General features: G+C 50.0%; 1 protein-coding gene across 2 annotated transcripts in view; it reads left to right on the forward strand.

The window, feature by feature from the left end:
- TMEM131 (transmembrane protein 131) overlaps positions 1-10419 on the forward strand; it is a 139166-nt gene extending 128747 nt beyond the window's left edge. The window contains exons 33-41 of one of the 2 annotated variants that reach the window (XM_032469726.1): positions 1403-1530; positions 4044-4168; positions 4391-4540; positions 5058-5223; positions 6300-6421; positions 6523-6619; positions 7390-7487; positions 8217-8374; positions 9361-10419. In XM_032469726.1, coding sequence (XP_032325617.1) covers positions 1403-1530; positions 4044-4168; positions 4391-4540; positions 5058-5223; positions 6300-6421; positions 6523-6619; positions 7390-7487; positions 8217-8374; positions 9361-9645 — 1329 coding nt within the window. In that variant the 3' untranslated portion in view covers positions 9646-10419. Of the gene's footprint in view, positions 1-1402; positions 1531-4043; positions 4169-4390; positions 4541-5057; positions 5224-6299; positions 6422-6522; positions 6620-7389; positions 7488-8213; positions 8375-9360 lie in introns of both variants that reach the window. The other variant, XM_032469725.1, reaches the window with a different exon arrangement.
- Positions 10420-15413: the final 4994 nt, after the last annotated feature.

Here is a 15413-nt window from a genome sequence, read left to right on the forward strand (position 1 = left end):
TCCCCATTCATTCAGATGTGTGTCAGGTACCTGAGTGCTGGGCGCTTGAGAAACAGCAGTGGATGAAAAGACCAGGCTCCTGTCCTCAAGGGGCCCGCAGTCTGCAAAGTTCTTGACGAGTCAGGTGCTCCAGAAATACTTACTGAGTAACTCAGAGTAGTCTCAGAAAGTGTCTGGGCAGGAGGGTGTTACCCTTCCTCTGCGGTTAAATAGATGGGCCTGTGTGACTATTAAAAGCCAGGATGCCTTTCCAACTGCAAGCTGTGAGGCCGGATGGACCCTGTAGCTCTCCGCACACCTCCGCGCTTCCCTTCTGCAAGTGTGTCTTCCCCTGGTTAGCCTCGGTGCACCCAGTGCGGCTCAGACTCTCTGATGAAGAACCAGGTTTTGAGTTCTTATTTCCAGTCTGTCCTATATGTGGTCCTTGTGCACACCCACTCCACATGCAGCTGCCCTGTGAGGTCACCGGCACCCGAATGGTACCTGCCTGTCCCGGAGACTAGCCCGCCGAGCTCATGCGTGGATGCATCACCATGAGCTGACTCTAGAGCGCGTGGTGTGGGCTCTGTGCCCTGCTGGTCACGGACACAGAAGCAGCGTGGCTGGGCCAGCTGGGTCACGCAGCTCTAAGATGCAGCTTGGGTGTGGCCTTCTCAGTCCGAGCCCGCAGGACAGCTCTTCAGGGCTCCAGTCATGGCCAGTGGACATTTCCACATGAAGACATAAGTTGGTCTCTAACCATCATGTGTGTTGCCCTCCTGCTAGACTTTACCATCCCTGGGAAGGGACTGGACCCTCTTGTAACCCCATTGTCTGGCACCAAGTGGGTGACCAGTGAAAGTTTGCCGAATGAGTGAATGCATAGCTCAGCCCCTCCTGGGGAGGGTGAGTAGGTAGGGTCCCACCTGCCCCAGCACCGTTGACGCACCCACGTCACTCGTGAGCACTTAGTGAACCAGCGCAGACACTCAGTGCTGCCCGCGCTTTCTCCTTACCCGCATCTTCCTTGTGCACAGGATTAGGAACATTGCCACGAGTGCAGAACTTCCTTATACTGTAGTCCTCACTTTTCTTGTGAAAAAAGTGAGGTTTTTGCTCACCCATGCTTAAAAACAAGCTACCGATTTGTTGGTACCATTGTCACCTGCAGTTAGGGTGTGAGTGTGAATTAAAGTGACGTTCCTTATAGCTCACACTCACCAAAACATAATAAATCAAAGGCTCAAAAATTGACAGAGCCACAGTGGTTAGAGAGAGAGTTGAAAAAAGGAGTTTATCGTTTTTATACATGTGATGTGTGTGTGCACTACATCTTTGGTTCTGTGTCTGCCTTCAAACACGACTGTGTCAGTCATTTTTATTAATCCTTCTCAGCAATTAAGTGTACTTTTTTTTTTTACAGGATACAGAAAAGCAAAAGGGAAAACAAGCCATGCCTGAAAAACATGAAAATGAAATGTCTCAAGTGAAACAAAAAAGCAAAAAAGTCCTAAATGTTAAGAAAGAAATCCCAACAGATGTGAAACCCAGGTAAGAAAAATGAGTTCAGAGACATGAGGTATGCAAAAGAAGTTACTGGTGAAAACTAGCTAATGTTTTTGTTTGCTTGGTAGGTTTTTTAGGGGGGGTTTGCAACAAAAGCCACGTATCTCATTACATCCCTCTTGGGTTTTTTCTAATGCCTCAGTGGTCACTGTCTTGATGAGGGACGGTCACGTGCTTCTGACATCAGACATACAAAAGGCAGAGCTAAGAATCCGTAAAAATGGAGGAGGAAAACGTAGGTTGGTGATTTGTTCCCAGGCAGAGAGCCTTTCCCCCTCTGCACAGAGATGGGCTTGATGGTCCAGCCACGAGTGTGAGCGTAACGCGCCTTGCCCTCAGCTCTCTGCCTCTTCCTCCCCCGGACAGGGGCACATGCAGAGTATTACACGGGCAGAAACAAAGCCTGGCACCTGAACCACCTTTCTGTTTTTCCCTTTAAGCAAGACTCACTTAAATTAAATTGGCACTTACACATTTTACTCAGAGCTTCTTGATACAGATCATCTGGTTTAATTTAGGAAGGGATGAGTCAGCAGAATTAAAATAGTTGTCTGGCACCCTTTTTCCTAAAAACCAACTAACTCTACAGAGGCACAGAGCTGAGCTTTGTGTAGACCGTCCCCACCCCCACATTTACTAACGACTTACTTAAAAACAGTTCACACCGACCTCCACCTCCACCTCCACCTCCACCACCAGAGGTCTGCGTGGCCCTGTCGGGAGAGCCTTTGTTTTCTAAAAGGTGGAGTTTTCAATAACCCTGTCAGTCGGAAGTAGAAGGACAGGAGATTTACGGAAGTAGCCCAGAAACAGTGGGGTTTTGCATGTCAGCCTGTCATCCCACCTGAAGTTCTCCTTACTTGGGTTAACTATGCCCTTTGGATTTTTGGTTACTGATACTAATTCCAAATGTCACAACAATTCATTAGAGAAAATTTGTGAAATATAAACAAAAAAAATGAAAATAAAATGACCTTTTTGACCTTACAGACCTTACAAAATGTTTGTAAATAGCCTCTGTTAAAATATATTATTTATGAAATCACACTTTATATAGTGTTCTGTCATCTGCTTACCTTTGGGTGGGGGGTGCTGTGGTGCCACTGGACCTGGAAAGTGGGAACCATTCTGCCTTTTGTAGTCTGGTGTGAATAGCATGGTGGACTGTCCCTGTCCCAGAGCTTGGGTGGCAGGGGGAGGAGGGTGTGGTGCCCGGAGGGCATGGGGGGCGGGGATGTGTGGGAATCACAGCCCATGGGCTGGGGACAGAAAGTACACTGAAGTGAGAAATGCCAGAGACGTATCCATTTTAAGAACATCTGTGTCAACTGGTAAACTTTGTAAGATTTTTTTTTTTTAATGAAAAGCAAGCTGTCAGCTCGGCCCTGAACTGAGCCATGACCAGGAGCACGGTGGAGACCACTGGTGAATTCTGGATCAGTTCTCGGAAGGGGCCACCGGGTTCTCTCAGCCAAGTCAGCCCTCACTGGAAAACATCATTTTTGGACCACGACAGCTTAGCTCCTGTCAGAGCCCCACCCCCACCCCAGCCTGTGACTTGATCTTTGGGGCAGTACAGAGGCGGCTCTGTAGAGAATGATTTTCTGGTCCATAGATTCACATTGTTCACTGGGCTACTTTGTATGAGCCATCCGCCCAGTTCACTTCTCCTGCAGATTGCTTCTCTCTCGGCAAGTGTGAGTGTTCTCTTCCATGGGCTGTGGAATCTTAAAATAGCCCAGCTCGCCTCCCATTTGCCTTGGCTCACAGGACGTTCAGAGCCAATTAACTGTCCTGTTTATATGTGTTTATTGTGTTAAGCTTCCCTCTGAATAGTTTAGAGGGAATATACTCTAAATAAATGATAAAAATAATATTTAAGTTTTTGCCTAGGATTAGCCCTGAGTTCAAGATTAAAGAAGAAAGTTCATCTCACCCGCGTGGCCTAGTCCCACTGCTCTGCCCTGGGCTCTGGGGAGCTCGTAGGTAGCCCAGGAACGTAGCCCCAGCTCATTTCACAGTGTCTCTGAGAACACTTTTAAAGCTTTGAATAGCAGAACCTTTGATATTTCTAAGTCCCAGAGCTCTCAGAACCTCTACATTCAGGAACCCCACAGGCAGTCTGGATGCTGGGTGAGACTCACTCGAGCGGAATGACTGCACTTGGCAGCTCCTGCGTGGCGAGGTTGTGCCAGCGGCTTCTTCACGGTATCTGGGGCAGGTGCCCCCCGCCCCCCGTTACATGGTATTAAGTAATGGCCCTCGGTTCCTCGTCCGCACTCAGGAGAGCAGAGGATAAATCTGCAGGTGCAGGTGTCTCCTGCACAATATTCAGGGTGCTTGGAGAGCAGCCGGTGAGGACCGTGGGTAGATAATAATACCTCAGGAAGGCGCATGAGGACGCGAACAGTTAAAACTGTAGACGGATCAGCGACTTCTCTCCGCTCTGAAGCAAAGGGATGTATTTGACCGTCTTTCCATTCGTGACTGTCTTTCAGTTCCTTAGAGCTACCATGTACCGCCCCCTTGGAAAGTAAACAACGTAGAACTCTCCCAACCAAGATTCCTCTTCCAACGACATTGACAAGTGGATCCAAACCACGAAACTCCCAGAAAACAAAAGGTACTTTCATTTTGGTCACACAGATGAACGATTTGGTCACACAGGCTTGAATGCTTCGTTATATGAGTAGTGTTAGTTGTGATTCCCAGGAATCACTTTGCAGTTGTCAGTCGTAGAAAGGCTACAGCTGTGTTCTCATCCTCGTGAGAAGGTTCTTTGAAACAGACCTGGAAGAAAGGAATTATCCTCCATAATAACTTTCTTTTTCTGAATTTTATGCAGGTACAAATAAATTAGTGGATAACAGGCCACCTGCCCTAACAAAATTCCTCCCAAATAGTCAAGAACTAGGCAACACCAGTAGCTCAGAAGGTGAAAAAGACTCTCCACCACCAGAGTGGGACTCCGTGCCCGTTCACAAGCCCGGCAGCTGTAAGTACAGTGACAGTGGCGGAGGAACCTCGTGCCCCGTCGCCCCCAGCCCACCCCGCTCTGGGCCTGTAAACTCCGCGGGGGTGGGGGCTTTTGCTGCAGGAGCCCCAGCGTCTGGTGTGCTGGAGCTGGCTTGGAGCAGCCAGCGAAAGCCACTGTTAAATAGTCTATCTGTTGCTAAACTGCTATAGCTTAGTCGGCCAAGGTGGGAGTGTTTATACTAAGTCTCCCAAACAGTGACTTCACCTGCCCGCCCCTGAAGGGCGTAGAAAGGCCTCGTCCCAGCCTGAGGTTGGAGAAGGGGGGTGCCCACACCATCCAGGAGGGCCTGCAGAACACGGCCGGGGGCTGGTGATTCCGGGAAGGGCCCAGAATGCAGACATTAAACAGAACACATACCAAAGCTGTAGGTTTTTCTTTCAGGGTTCTGCGTAGAATCAGGCAGAACAGTGAAAGTAACTGATTTTGGAGAGTATAACTCAAAATGTCACATTGAGACTTTGTTTTTAATTTCCAGCTACCGATAGTCTTTATAAACTTTCTCTGCAAACGCTCAACGCAGACATCTTCCTGAAACAGCGCCAGACCTCGCCGCCACCCGCCTCCCCGTCTCCCCCTGCCGCGCCCTGCCCGTTCGCATCCCGGGGCAGCTACAGCAGCGTCGTCAATAGCAGCCCCGGCAGGTGGGCCTCAGCCTGGGCCTCGTGCTCAGCTCTCCCCAACCCCGCGGCCCGCCCCACAAGTGGAAAAACTCAGTGGCCACAGACGGCGGTCCTGGCTCGCCTCCCACATCTGCTGTTTGCGGCTGACTCACCCCTTGCCTGGGCTTAGCCCCTCTTCCCACTGCCCCAGTGGTGCCTCGTCCCACCCATCCCTGAGGACCGAGAAGTGCACCAGGTGGCTTACCAGAATCATGTTCTAGTTCAAGAGCCACTAAGCGGAGACCTACCGGAGATCCTGAGTTGAGGAAATGGGTTTGTGGGTCACTTACTTGACCTCATAGAGGGTTAGCTTAGCAGCTAAAGGGAAGGGCAGGACCCGGAGCAGGCATGGGAGGCCACCCCCCACCAGGCACACGGGACACCCTACGGGAGGCGTGGAGCACGTGTTGTCCTCTACTCATTAGTGTAACAGTGCCCTCAGTGGTGATAGTCAGGGACCGAGCTCGCCTTGAGCACCTGCACCGTTCCCACACTGGGCAGCTGTCACCATGTTGCGTCCCCTAGCCAGCCGGGTCAGGTCCCCTCACCACCCCTGCCTTCCACACGAGGAGGTGCCCAGCTGAACCTCCAGTGAGCCTGCCCTGAGGTTCACTGCTGCCCAAAGAGGCCGGAAGCACTGAGGCCTGGTGTGGGCGGCCCTGCTTGGGGGCCTCGTGCAGGGAGCTCCTGACCTGCTAATGGCGAAGGTGACTTTGCAGGCACAGTCGTGGTCATCCCCTGTCTCACATTATGCTCCTTGTTTGTCAGCCTAGGGGCTCCCTTTTAAGTGTTCTCTCTAAAATAGGATTATCTCCTTCCCCGGCAACCTAGAATTTTTTTCCCTTACCCTAGATCCCTTATTTTCCACCTGACTACACAGTCTCAGGCCCCAGAGTGTTGACAGTGGGCAAGGTCGTGCCCTGTGGGCTGCCCTGAGTTGTTCCTGGACCCGTCTTGAACCCTAGGTTGGGCCATAGCCCAGGCCCTGCAGGGCTCAGTCCTGGGGACACGTGCCTCCGAGGGGACTGAGCTGTTCTCTCCTTGCTTCTTCCTTTAAGTGACCCTAAAATGAAGCAGCCGAGTGGAAGCAAACACAAACTGACAAAGGCAGCCTCGCTCCCCGGCAAGAACGGCAACCCCACCTTTGCTGCGGTCACGGCTGGCTACGACAAGAGCCCGGGTGAGTGGCTTGGCGTCGGGAGCCGCGTCCCAGCTGGGCCTCGGCACGGTGGGTGCCTGCGGCCCGCGCGCCCACGACTGACTCAGGGCCCATCATTACAGGTGGGAATGGCTTTGCTAAAGTTTCTTCAAGCAAAACAGATTTTTCCAGCAGCCTTGGCATTTCACACACTCCTGTTGACAGCGATGGCTCAGACAGGTATGGCTGGCTGGTCTTTTCTGTGGACGGCGGGCTTCTCAGGCCAGGTTAGCCCCCTTCTGTCCAGGCTGCGCTTGGAGGCGCTTGTCTGGTGGGAGCAGACGCCCACGTGTGGGGCCAGCGGCAACGCTGCCAGAGGGAAGGCAGAGGGAGACGTGTGCTCGCGTTCCGAGTCTCTTCTAATCCTTCTCCGTTATGGTCGTTGTGAAAGGGCTGTGATCTGATCACTAGAAAGAGAGGAACAGAGGTGTATTTGAGAGGAAGGAAACTGGAACAAATACTAGGCAATTCATGGTCAGTTATTGGACATGCCACTTTTTTGACCCAAAGCAAGCACGGTGGCCTGGCCGTGACTGCCTCGGGCCATTGTCCCGATAAATAACCACGACAGTAAAGTCATAAAGACTGTCAGTACGGAGAGTCCCAGCTTTCCCTGCTTGACACTGAAGGCATATGAATCCTAGATTCATCACAGATTTGAAACAGGTTTTTAATAAGTCTTCCCTTTCCAAAAGGTGAACCTAAGGGAAAAACACCTCTTTTCTCTGTAAAACACTGGCTGGGAAGCAGGCCCTCAGCTCAGGACAGGGTGGTGTGAGCTCCAAGGCTCTCTGGGCAGCATCCCTTGTGGTGAAGGAGCTGTTTCCAGGCCCCTTTGTGCGCAGTCACCGAGCGCCCCGCGAGGCAGGGCCCCTACCGTGGCCCTGCGGGTGGCGCGCCCGGTTCCACTAACCGTCCTGCATTTGTGTGTTTCCTCTTGTCACGTCCAGCCCAGGCTTCTGGAGTCCCGTCAGCAACCCCAGCAGCCCTGACTTCACGCCCCTCAATTCATTCTCGGCCTTTGGAAATTCTTTTAACCTAACTGGTGGTGAGTGTCTAGCAGTCGCCTGTGAGAGGAGCCTGTGGGACGGGACTAGGGGGGCGGAGGAGGTCTCGTTTCACATGTGGAGAAGCACACGGAAACAGGGAAGGACGAGGGTCATTTCATGGACATTTTTAGAAGATGCGTTTCTCTGCATCAGTGCAGTCAGGCGCTGACAGACGTCAGACAAACGGGCTGACTGTAGGGAAGTGGGTCTGATGGTGCCCTCCCGGGGAGCTCCGGCCCACTCAGCCCTCAACGGTGTCTGTGCACGGGGCCTGGCACAGCCTCCCGGACAAGGGTTCCTTACCCTCGCGCCCCAGCCCGAAGGCGCACCAGGCCCCACTCAGTGCTGCGTGCATCCCAGCTGGTTTGTGTTCCGCTGCGGTAATGAAAGAGCTTTGAGCAAGGATTCTGTGTCTGAGGTGTGACTCCTGGCTCTACTGGGGCTCCCTATTTTTTCTTGCTATCCAGAGTTAGGGACAACGATGTGAGTTTTACGTCAGTAATGATCATGGCGTTAGAATTGGGGGATCTTGCACTCAATCAGTCCAGTGATAGGTGTGGGTGAGGTGTTCAGATCCTGTGCTGGCGGTCTGGGGGACGTGCCCCTGCATCCCCATTGTCCCCAAGTGTGGTGGGAGCTGACGGAGGGGGCGTGAGGGTGGGATGCCTGCCCTGGGGCACACGCCCACCCCCAGCACAGACTTGCCTTCGCTTCTTCACTTCCAGAAGTTTTCAGCAAGCTCGGGTTGTCTCGATCCTGCAATCAGGCCTCCCAGAGGAGCTGGAACGAGCTTAGCAGTGGGCCCTCGTACCTTTGGGACTCTCCAGCCACAGACCCCAGCCCTTCCTGGCCAACCAGTTCCGGTTCCCCGACCCACACGGCCACAGTGAGTGCTCTGGCTTGGGCCCCGCCTGCTCACTGTCACTGCTGTCGCTGTCCCTGGGGTGGTGCTGACGGTTGTAAAGGACAGACCTCTGCGTGGAGGGGGTGGGGTAGTGCAGCCCGCGTCTCCATTGCCGCATCTTCATACTCTGCCAAAATGACCATCAGTCCTCTCCAGAGCTGCGATGGGACGGGACGGTCAAGAAATTGTAGGAGGAATAACAGCAGCAGGAGGTTGGCCTCTGAATTCTCGCTTACTTGGCCTCCCGACCTATAAATTAGACCACGAAGTGGCTGGGGGCCAATGTCCGGTCCCTCCACCTCCCAGGTCAGACAGTGACTGAGGGCAACGTTTTCCTGGTTTCTGAGAAGCCCCCGGGTCTCAGCTGGAGCTTTCCTGGTGTGCACTTGTTTCCTTCTCAGCTGAATTTTTCTGCAAAGATCTGCTCCAAAAAAAGTATTCTTATTGCAGAAAATGATTACTGTTTTCAGCTTTTACAGAATTATGACAGAAAAATATGATCCCACTGTGATTACGTCTTCATTCTCAGGAAAACCAGATTAGACATCCAAGGTGTCATAACAGATATTTTAACATAATAGATTCCAAAGTTTGCTTTCACTTGTCTTCATTCCGGCTTCAGTCTGACAAGCGTCCTAACCATTCTTTAAAACAGCGGTCAGTGACTGCCTTAGGCTTTGCGGGCCGTTTATTTCCGGGGCAGCCTGTTCAGCTGCGCTGTGTGGTGTGCGGGGAGCAGAGTAACAGCTCTGGTAACAGCAAACCTGGACTTACAGAAGCAGGGCTGGATTTAGAATGTCAGACCCATCTGCTCAGACCGAGGGGGCTATGTGAATGAAATATTTTTTAAATTAAATAAAGTGAAAGAAGTCTATGGTCCAGCCCGTTTCTAATGTAACCTTCCCCACTTACCATCTGCCTGCCTCTCACCCGTGACGCCCCACGTTGTGTGTTTTCTGTTCCGTCAGTCCATCCTTGGCAACACCAGCGGCCTGTGGTCCACCACACCCTTCAGCAGCTCCATCTGGTCCAGCAACCTGAACAGCACCCTTCCCTTCCCCAGCCCGACCACCTCGCTGACCAGCATCGGCCTCCCGGGCCCCGAGAGCCCCTCTGCCCCGCACACAGCCGCCGTCCCCAGTGCCACTGCCGACCTGGGGCAGACCTACAACCCGTGGCGGATCTGGGGCCCCACCATCGGAAGGAGAAGCTCCGACCCTTGGTCAAATTCGCACTTCCCTCATGAGAATTGAAATTAGGCCAAAAAAAAAAAAGTGGGGGCCCCTTGTCCAGATCATGATACGCCAGTTTCTGAGACATCATCTTTTTAAGGCTCTTGCCGCCGTAGACGCCCACTCCCCCCCCCATCTTTGCAGAACAGGCTCAAGCAGGGCAGGCTTGTACCACTCGCTTCTTTCAGATCTTTCTTGCAATTATGATAATATGAGATTTGCTGTTGTGCTTTTAGAGAAAAGTCTGGACTCAGCCACAAACTCCAGTAAGACCTGTACATCTGAAAACCTTAACTGTTACCAAGTTTCCACCACCTGTCTTCTTCCATTCTTTATTTATCTGTATGAACACAAATTTGACATTACAGCTAAGGAAGTAACTTGAGTTGATTCAGAAGTCCTGGCATGTGACAATTTTATTAAATTACCAAGTTTGGGTTTTAATAATTTCGCAATATTAAGCACCAAGATCTAATTTTAAAGACGTATGAGGACTTTGTGCTGAAAAATACAGAGTATTTTTTTAAAATAAGGCTGTCTTGGTTTAAAAGCAGATTACAGAAATGTAAGTCAACTTTAAGACCAGTGAATGAATGTGCAAACATTCGGTTGAGACCACATGCATTTTCTGTGCTGTTTGTATTTGAGGTATGTATCATTTGTATACCTGAATTTATTTTAAAGATAAACTGAAATGCACATAACCAAGTCTTGAGATACAAGATTGAATGTGTATTTCTTAAAAATACAACTTTGTGTTGTACTTTGAAATAAATGATGCTTTTTTCAAAAGCCTTGAATTGTTACGTGTCTTTTTTTTCTCTTTTACATACAAAATGCACGTGAGGAGTCTCCCACACCAAAGTGAGCCACTCTATCGTTGCCTGACTCTGTGGAGTTTGACTTGTGGCTGGAACCCCTGCAGTCTCATTAAATTCTGGGTGTTTCCATAGTAGTCACTAAGGGCCCTTAAAAAAAGTTCACACATCTGAAATTTATTTTTCCTTTTAAAAAGATGTGTGTTGACCCTTTTCCAGTTTTAAAACCCCCACAACTCCGGCAAATGGTGCCTGTAGAGCCGCAGAGATACCAGGCGAGTTCCATGGGCCCAGATGCTTCACTGCGGAATCTTTCAGAAAGTACTGCCTGCTCCAGCTTGCTTTTCTCATCCACCTTTTTCCAGCCTATTTTAAAGCCAGCCTTTGCTGGGTAACCAGAGACACTAAACATAAATGTTCTGTTTGGGGCCAGTTACATCACGAAGCCATATCCACAAAGGTCAGAGTGGTTTAGTTAAGCATCACACGGAGTGATTTTGAGTCTGACCTGTTTGCTTTGTACCAGGCTCAGCAGAACTGGCCCCATCGCTGTCCCAGTGATGCTCTGACACGTGGGACCCCAGCTTCCTGTCCAGTCAGAGCTCTGGTGCTCTGGCCTCATGGCAGACCCGGACCGCGTGTGGTCTCATTAGCTGGGTCTCCTGGGTGCAGCTGCAAAACTGAGACGTATTTAAGGCTTGGGATTCGCTTTCTACACCAAAGTAATTACTAAGGTGTTACAAAGCTATTGAACAGCTGAGGTTCATACCTACCCTCGTTAACAAAAGAAGAGGTTTTCTTGGCAAACTCTACCCCAGTAAGGGTGTCTCAGGGATCCTACACTTGCTCCTTCATAAGAATCACCTGAAATTCCCAAACGCCTTCCTACTTTCACTCCATGGGACCCTCATACAAGGGCTTGAGAAACACCGTACACTTGAAAAGAGGGAAAAATACAAATGGGCTTCTGCTGTCACCTGGGTTTTCCAGATGATTCTTAGGGTGGGTATTTCGGAAGCAACATCCTCACCAACCAAACCCAAGCCTTGATGGGCTTCAACCGAACACTTCACAGTGAAACACTGGTTAGCAGAATAGTTTGCTTTATACTAGGCCAAGGTTGAATTCAAAAGTTATATAAAAAATACTTAGCCATATGATTCAGGAATCTCACTCCTGGGCCTATATCTGGCGGGAGCTCCAATTCGAAAAGATACATGCACCCCAGTGTTCACAGCAGCACTATGTACAACAGCCAAGACAATGGAAACAACCCAAATGTCCATCGACAGATGACTGGATAAAGAAGTGGTGGTATATTTATACAATGGAATACTACTGAGCCATAAAAAAGAATAAAATAATGCCATTTGCAGCAACATGGATGGACCTAGAGATCATTATTCTAAGTGAAGCAAGCCAGAAAGAGAAAAATACCATATGATACCACTCATATGTGGAATCTAAAAGAAAAAAGGACACTATGAACTCATCTACAAAACAAACACTCAAAGACATAGTAAACAATCATGGTTGCCAGGGAAAGGGGGTGGGAAGGGGTAAATTTGGAAGTTTGAGATTTACAAATGTTAGCCACTATACTGTATTCAGTATCTTGTAATAACCTTTAATGAAAAAATATGAAAATGAATGTTATGCACATGCATGACTGGGACATTGTGCTGAACGCCAGAAACTGACACATTATAACTGATGGTACTTCAATTTATATATATATAAAATAAAAAAGAATGAAGATTTTAAAAAAGGAAAAATAAAACAGCTTAGAACCTTCTTAGGACTGGCTGGGTTTTGTAGGATTTGGGTCCCTGGATTTGGTCTTGGCAAAACCACTGTATGAAGCCTTGAAGGGACCAGACACGGAACCTCTAGATTTGACAGGAAATTTACACTCTTTTGTGGCTAGGATTATTCAACACATTTCTACTGCCCTAGGTATCTGTTCCCATCTCCACGCTGCCTGGAGGCCTCAATCATCAGGGGAAGTAGAAAGGGCAAATCAAACCTTAAAAAGAATCCTGGCTAAGCTTTGTCAAGAAACATCAGAACCCTGGACAAAGCTTGTACCCACAGCCCTCCTGAGAATCAGGGTGGCACCTAAAACGGGGCTAAGGCTCAGCCCCCTTGAAACGACTTATGGGTAGACCCTTTTTATTCTCTGATATATTGGTGGACTCTGAAACCACTGAACTTGTTAAATATCTAATCTGGGACAAATTCAAAAGGCGATTACAGAATAGGGAAGTCAGGTTTTACCAAGCCATGGTCAGGAAACAGGTTCCATTCAAGTTCAACTGGGAGACTTCACCGTCCTAAAAACATGGAGAGAAGGGTCTCCCTCTGACCGACAATTGCCCAAGTGAAAGGGGTCTTACCAGGTCCTTCTCAGCCCTCCTACTGCAGCAAAGTTACAGGGGATCACTAAATGGGTGGCTCTTTCTAGAATTAAACCTCCCCCTCCCCCTGAGTCTTCACGGGAGACAGAGGACCTTGGACAGCCAGAGGAGCCCTGGTGGTCAAGCAAGCCTCTTCAAGATCTGAATCTCTTATTCAAGAAGGACAAAGGCACCTCGCAGATCCCAGGCTGAGTGCCAACAGCCACTATCTCCCCTTGCGCCTGCCGTTACCCTCGTCCACCCACACCCCTTAACACGCTCTGGTGGATCTGGGTACTCGCTGTCCTCCTTGCCATCCTGCTCGCTCTCACGATCTTTTCTGAGTGCTGCTTTAACCCTGCACCCACACTGGAAAGGGAACCCCTCTGTCCGTGCTGGGTTTAACAGGACCCGCTCAAAATCTAAAAGATACACCCAGCCTCTATTCTCTCTTTTTTTTTTCCCTCTCCTCCCAAAGGATGCTACGGACCCTACCTCCACCCTTACTTATTCTTGTCTTATTTATCCAATCTCTTTGGTCTCAAGACTTAACATGGAAAGAGAACATAACAGTCACTAATTCTTGAAATATTGCTAAAGGAGAAAACCTCTCTGCTGGACTGGCCATCCCCAACCCACCACCCCAGGAGACGTAAGCCCCGCCCTCCAGGCCACCCAGGCACCAACCGGGACACTCGACTTGGATTTTAACCAATCTGTTAATTACTCTAGACAAGATTTTTCTTTAATTGTAACATGGGAGAGGCCCCCTCTGCTCTGTTACCACATCACACCTCCCTACTTAAAGGCTATAAATGTCACCAAAACCTCCCCTATCTGCAATCAGACTCTAGGCTGCACCCCCGTTACAGTGATGCCCACAAGGGGAATACAGACCGCTTTCCAGTCCTCGAGGTTCTAACAGAAACCTAAGGCTGCCCCTGGGTATCTGCACCTATAAATTGGAGGGATAAAGTGGGCCAGCTTCTTTACACATCAGCCTGCACCCCTAAGAACACACACGTGTGCTATGACAATTCACTAACTAATGCCAGCAGAACTTCCTGCGCCAGATATCATATCAGATACCCGCTTGCTGTGACCCTGCCTGACGACAGACCCCTCCTGGATACTCCAAACCAGAAACCAAACCCAAAATTCAGATGGGACCTCTCCGCAACCATCTCCCACCTCCCAAAACTTTCTTCCAGCTGTATAACCAAGCCAACCACACAGTTTAACCAGCACCACCTGGATTATCATGGCTCTGTGGGGCCCCAGATAACTACCTCGCAATGACCAAAGCCATTGCCCTCTCACATCTAGACAGCACATGTCACTCCGGGGGCCGCACCCGGGGAACTGTGGCTCCAGCCCAAATAACCATCCTCAGTGTGACCCACGTGAGGCAAAAAGGGCCTTTGGTCAGGTACTAGCGGGAATTACAGGGACCGTAGCTGCAGCTGCCCCTTGGGGAGTATTTTACAAATACAAAATATTAACTTTAAAAATTGTGAACCACTATATTGTACACCTATAACTTATATAATGTATGTCAACTACACTTTAATTAAAAAAAATTAAAAATTATAAAACCCATGCTAGGAAGGATGCAGCCATGGGAGGGGTGGGGGGCCAGTGAGTTGCTTCCTAGCAGAGCAACCAGGAAATACAGAAGAAAAGGCCACTTGTCCCACACAAGGGCCACCACTCCAGGATTCCCATTATCCCTTCGCTGGCTTCAGGAGCCCCCCACAAACACAATGTTCCAGCCCCTCAAAACTTCTTTTGATTTCCAAAAGGATGTTCTCTCACGTCCACATGCTGTTCCTTCTGCATGGAATGTTCCTTCCTCACCTCTTCCATGGCCAAATCTTACTCATCCTGTGGAGGACTCAGCTTAGATGTTACTTCCTACAGGAAGCCCACCAGATTGACCCCCTCTAAGCTAGGTCAGGAGCCCCTTCTGGACTGCCAGGGCCCCGTGGGCTTCCACCATCACAGGAGAGATTACTCTGAGTCTGTGTTCCCCATGACACGCATCTCCAGAATAAGCACATGAGAAACAGAGGAGGAGGGAGATGCTTGGAGGAAGAGGTGAGTTCTGTGTGGTCTTGGGACCATGGAGAGAAGCTGGAGGTCCAGGTTGAGGTCAGCATTTGAAAAAACGTTCTAAGAATTTTAGCTCACAAACCAGCCTGGGTTGCCTTGGTAGGTAATGAGCTGCTCATCACAGGAAGTTATGCAAGGAGATGTAAGAAACTGCTTCCGTCAGCTGCTCTCCTCACACTCAGGGAGCCCAGGCCAAGGCCAGCCCTCCCACTAGGCCTCAGTCTGGCGCTATCTACCCCAAGCTGCTCCATGTGCCTCATGTTCCCTCCTCTTGCTCAGAAGACTACCCAGGGGGACAGGGAGAGGGGGACCACAGGGGCTGTTCCCACAGCAGTGGGCAGCCCAGCTCATTCCTCAGGAGGCCTCGGGGCCCTGACTGTCACTCTGAGAAGGCTCCTGGCACATGAATGCCTTAGAAAGGGTCTCACCTGGGCTCAGCCAGGGCCACATCCACCATGACAGC

The sequence above is a fragment of the Camelus ferus genome, chromosome 28 (genome assembly GCF_009834535.1).
Source record: "Camelus ferus isolate YT-003-E chromosome 28, BCGSAC_Cfer_1.0, whole genome shotgun sequence".
Classification (NCBI taxonomy): Eukaryota; Metazoa; Chordata; class Mammalia; order Artiodactyla; family Camelidae; genus Camelus; species Camelus ferus.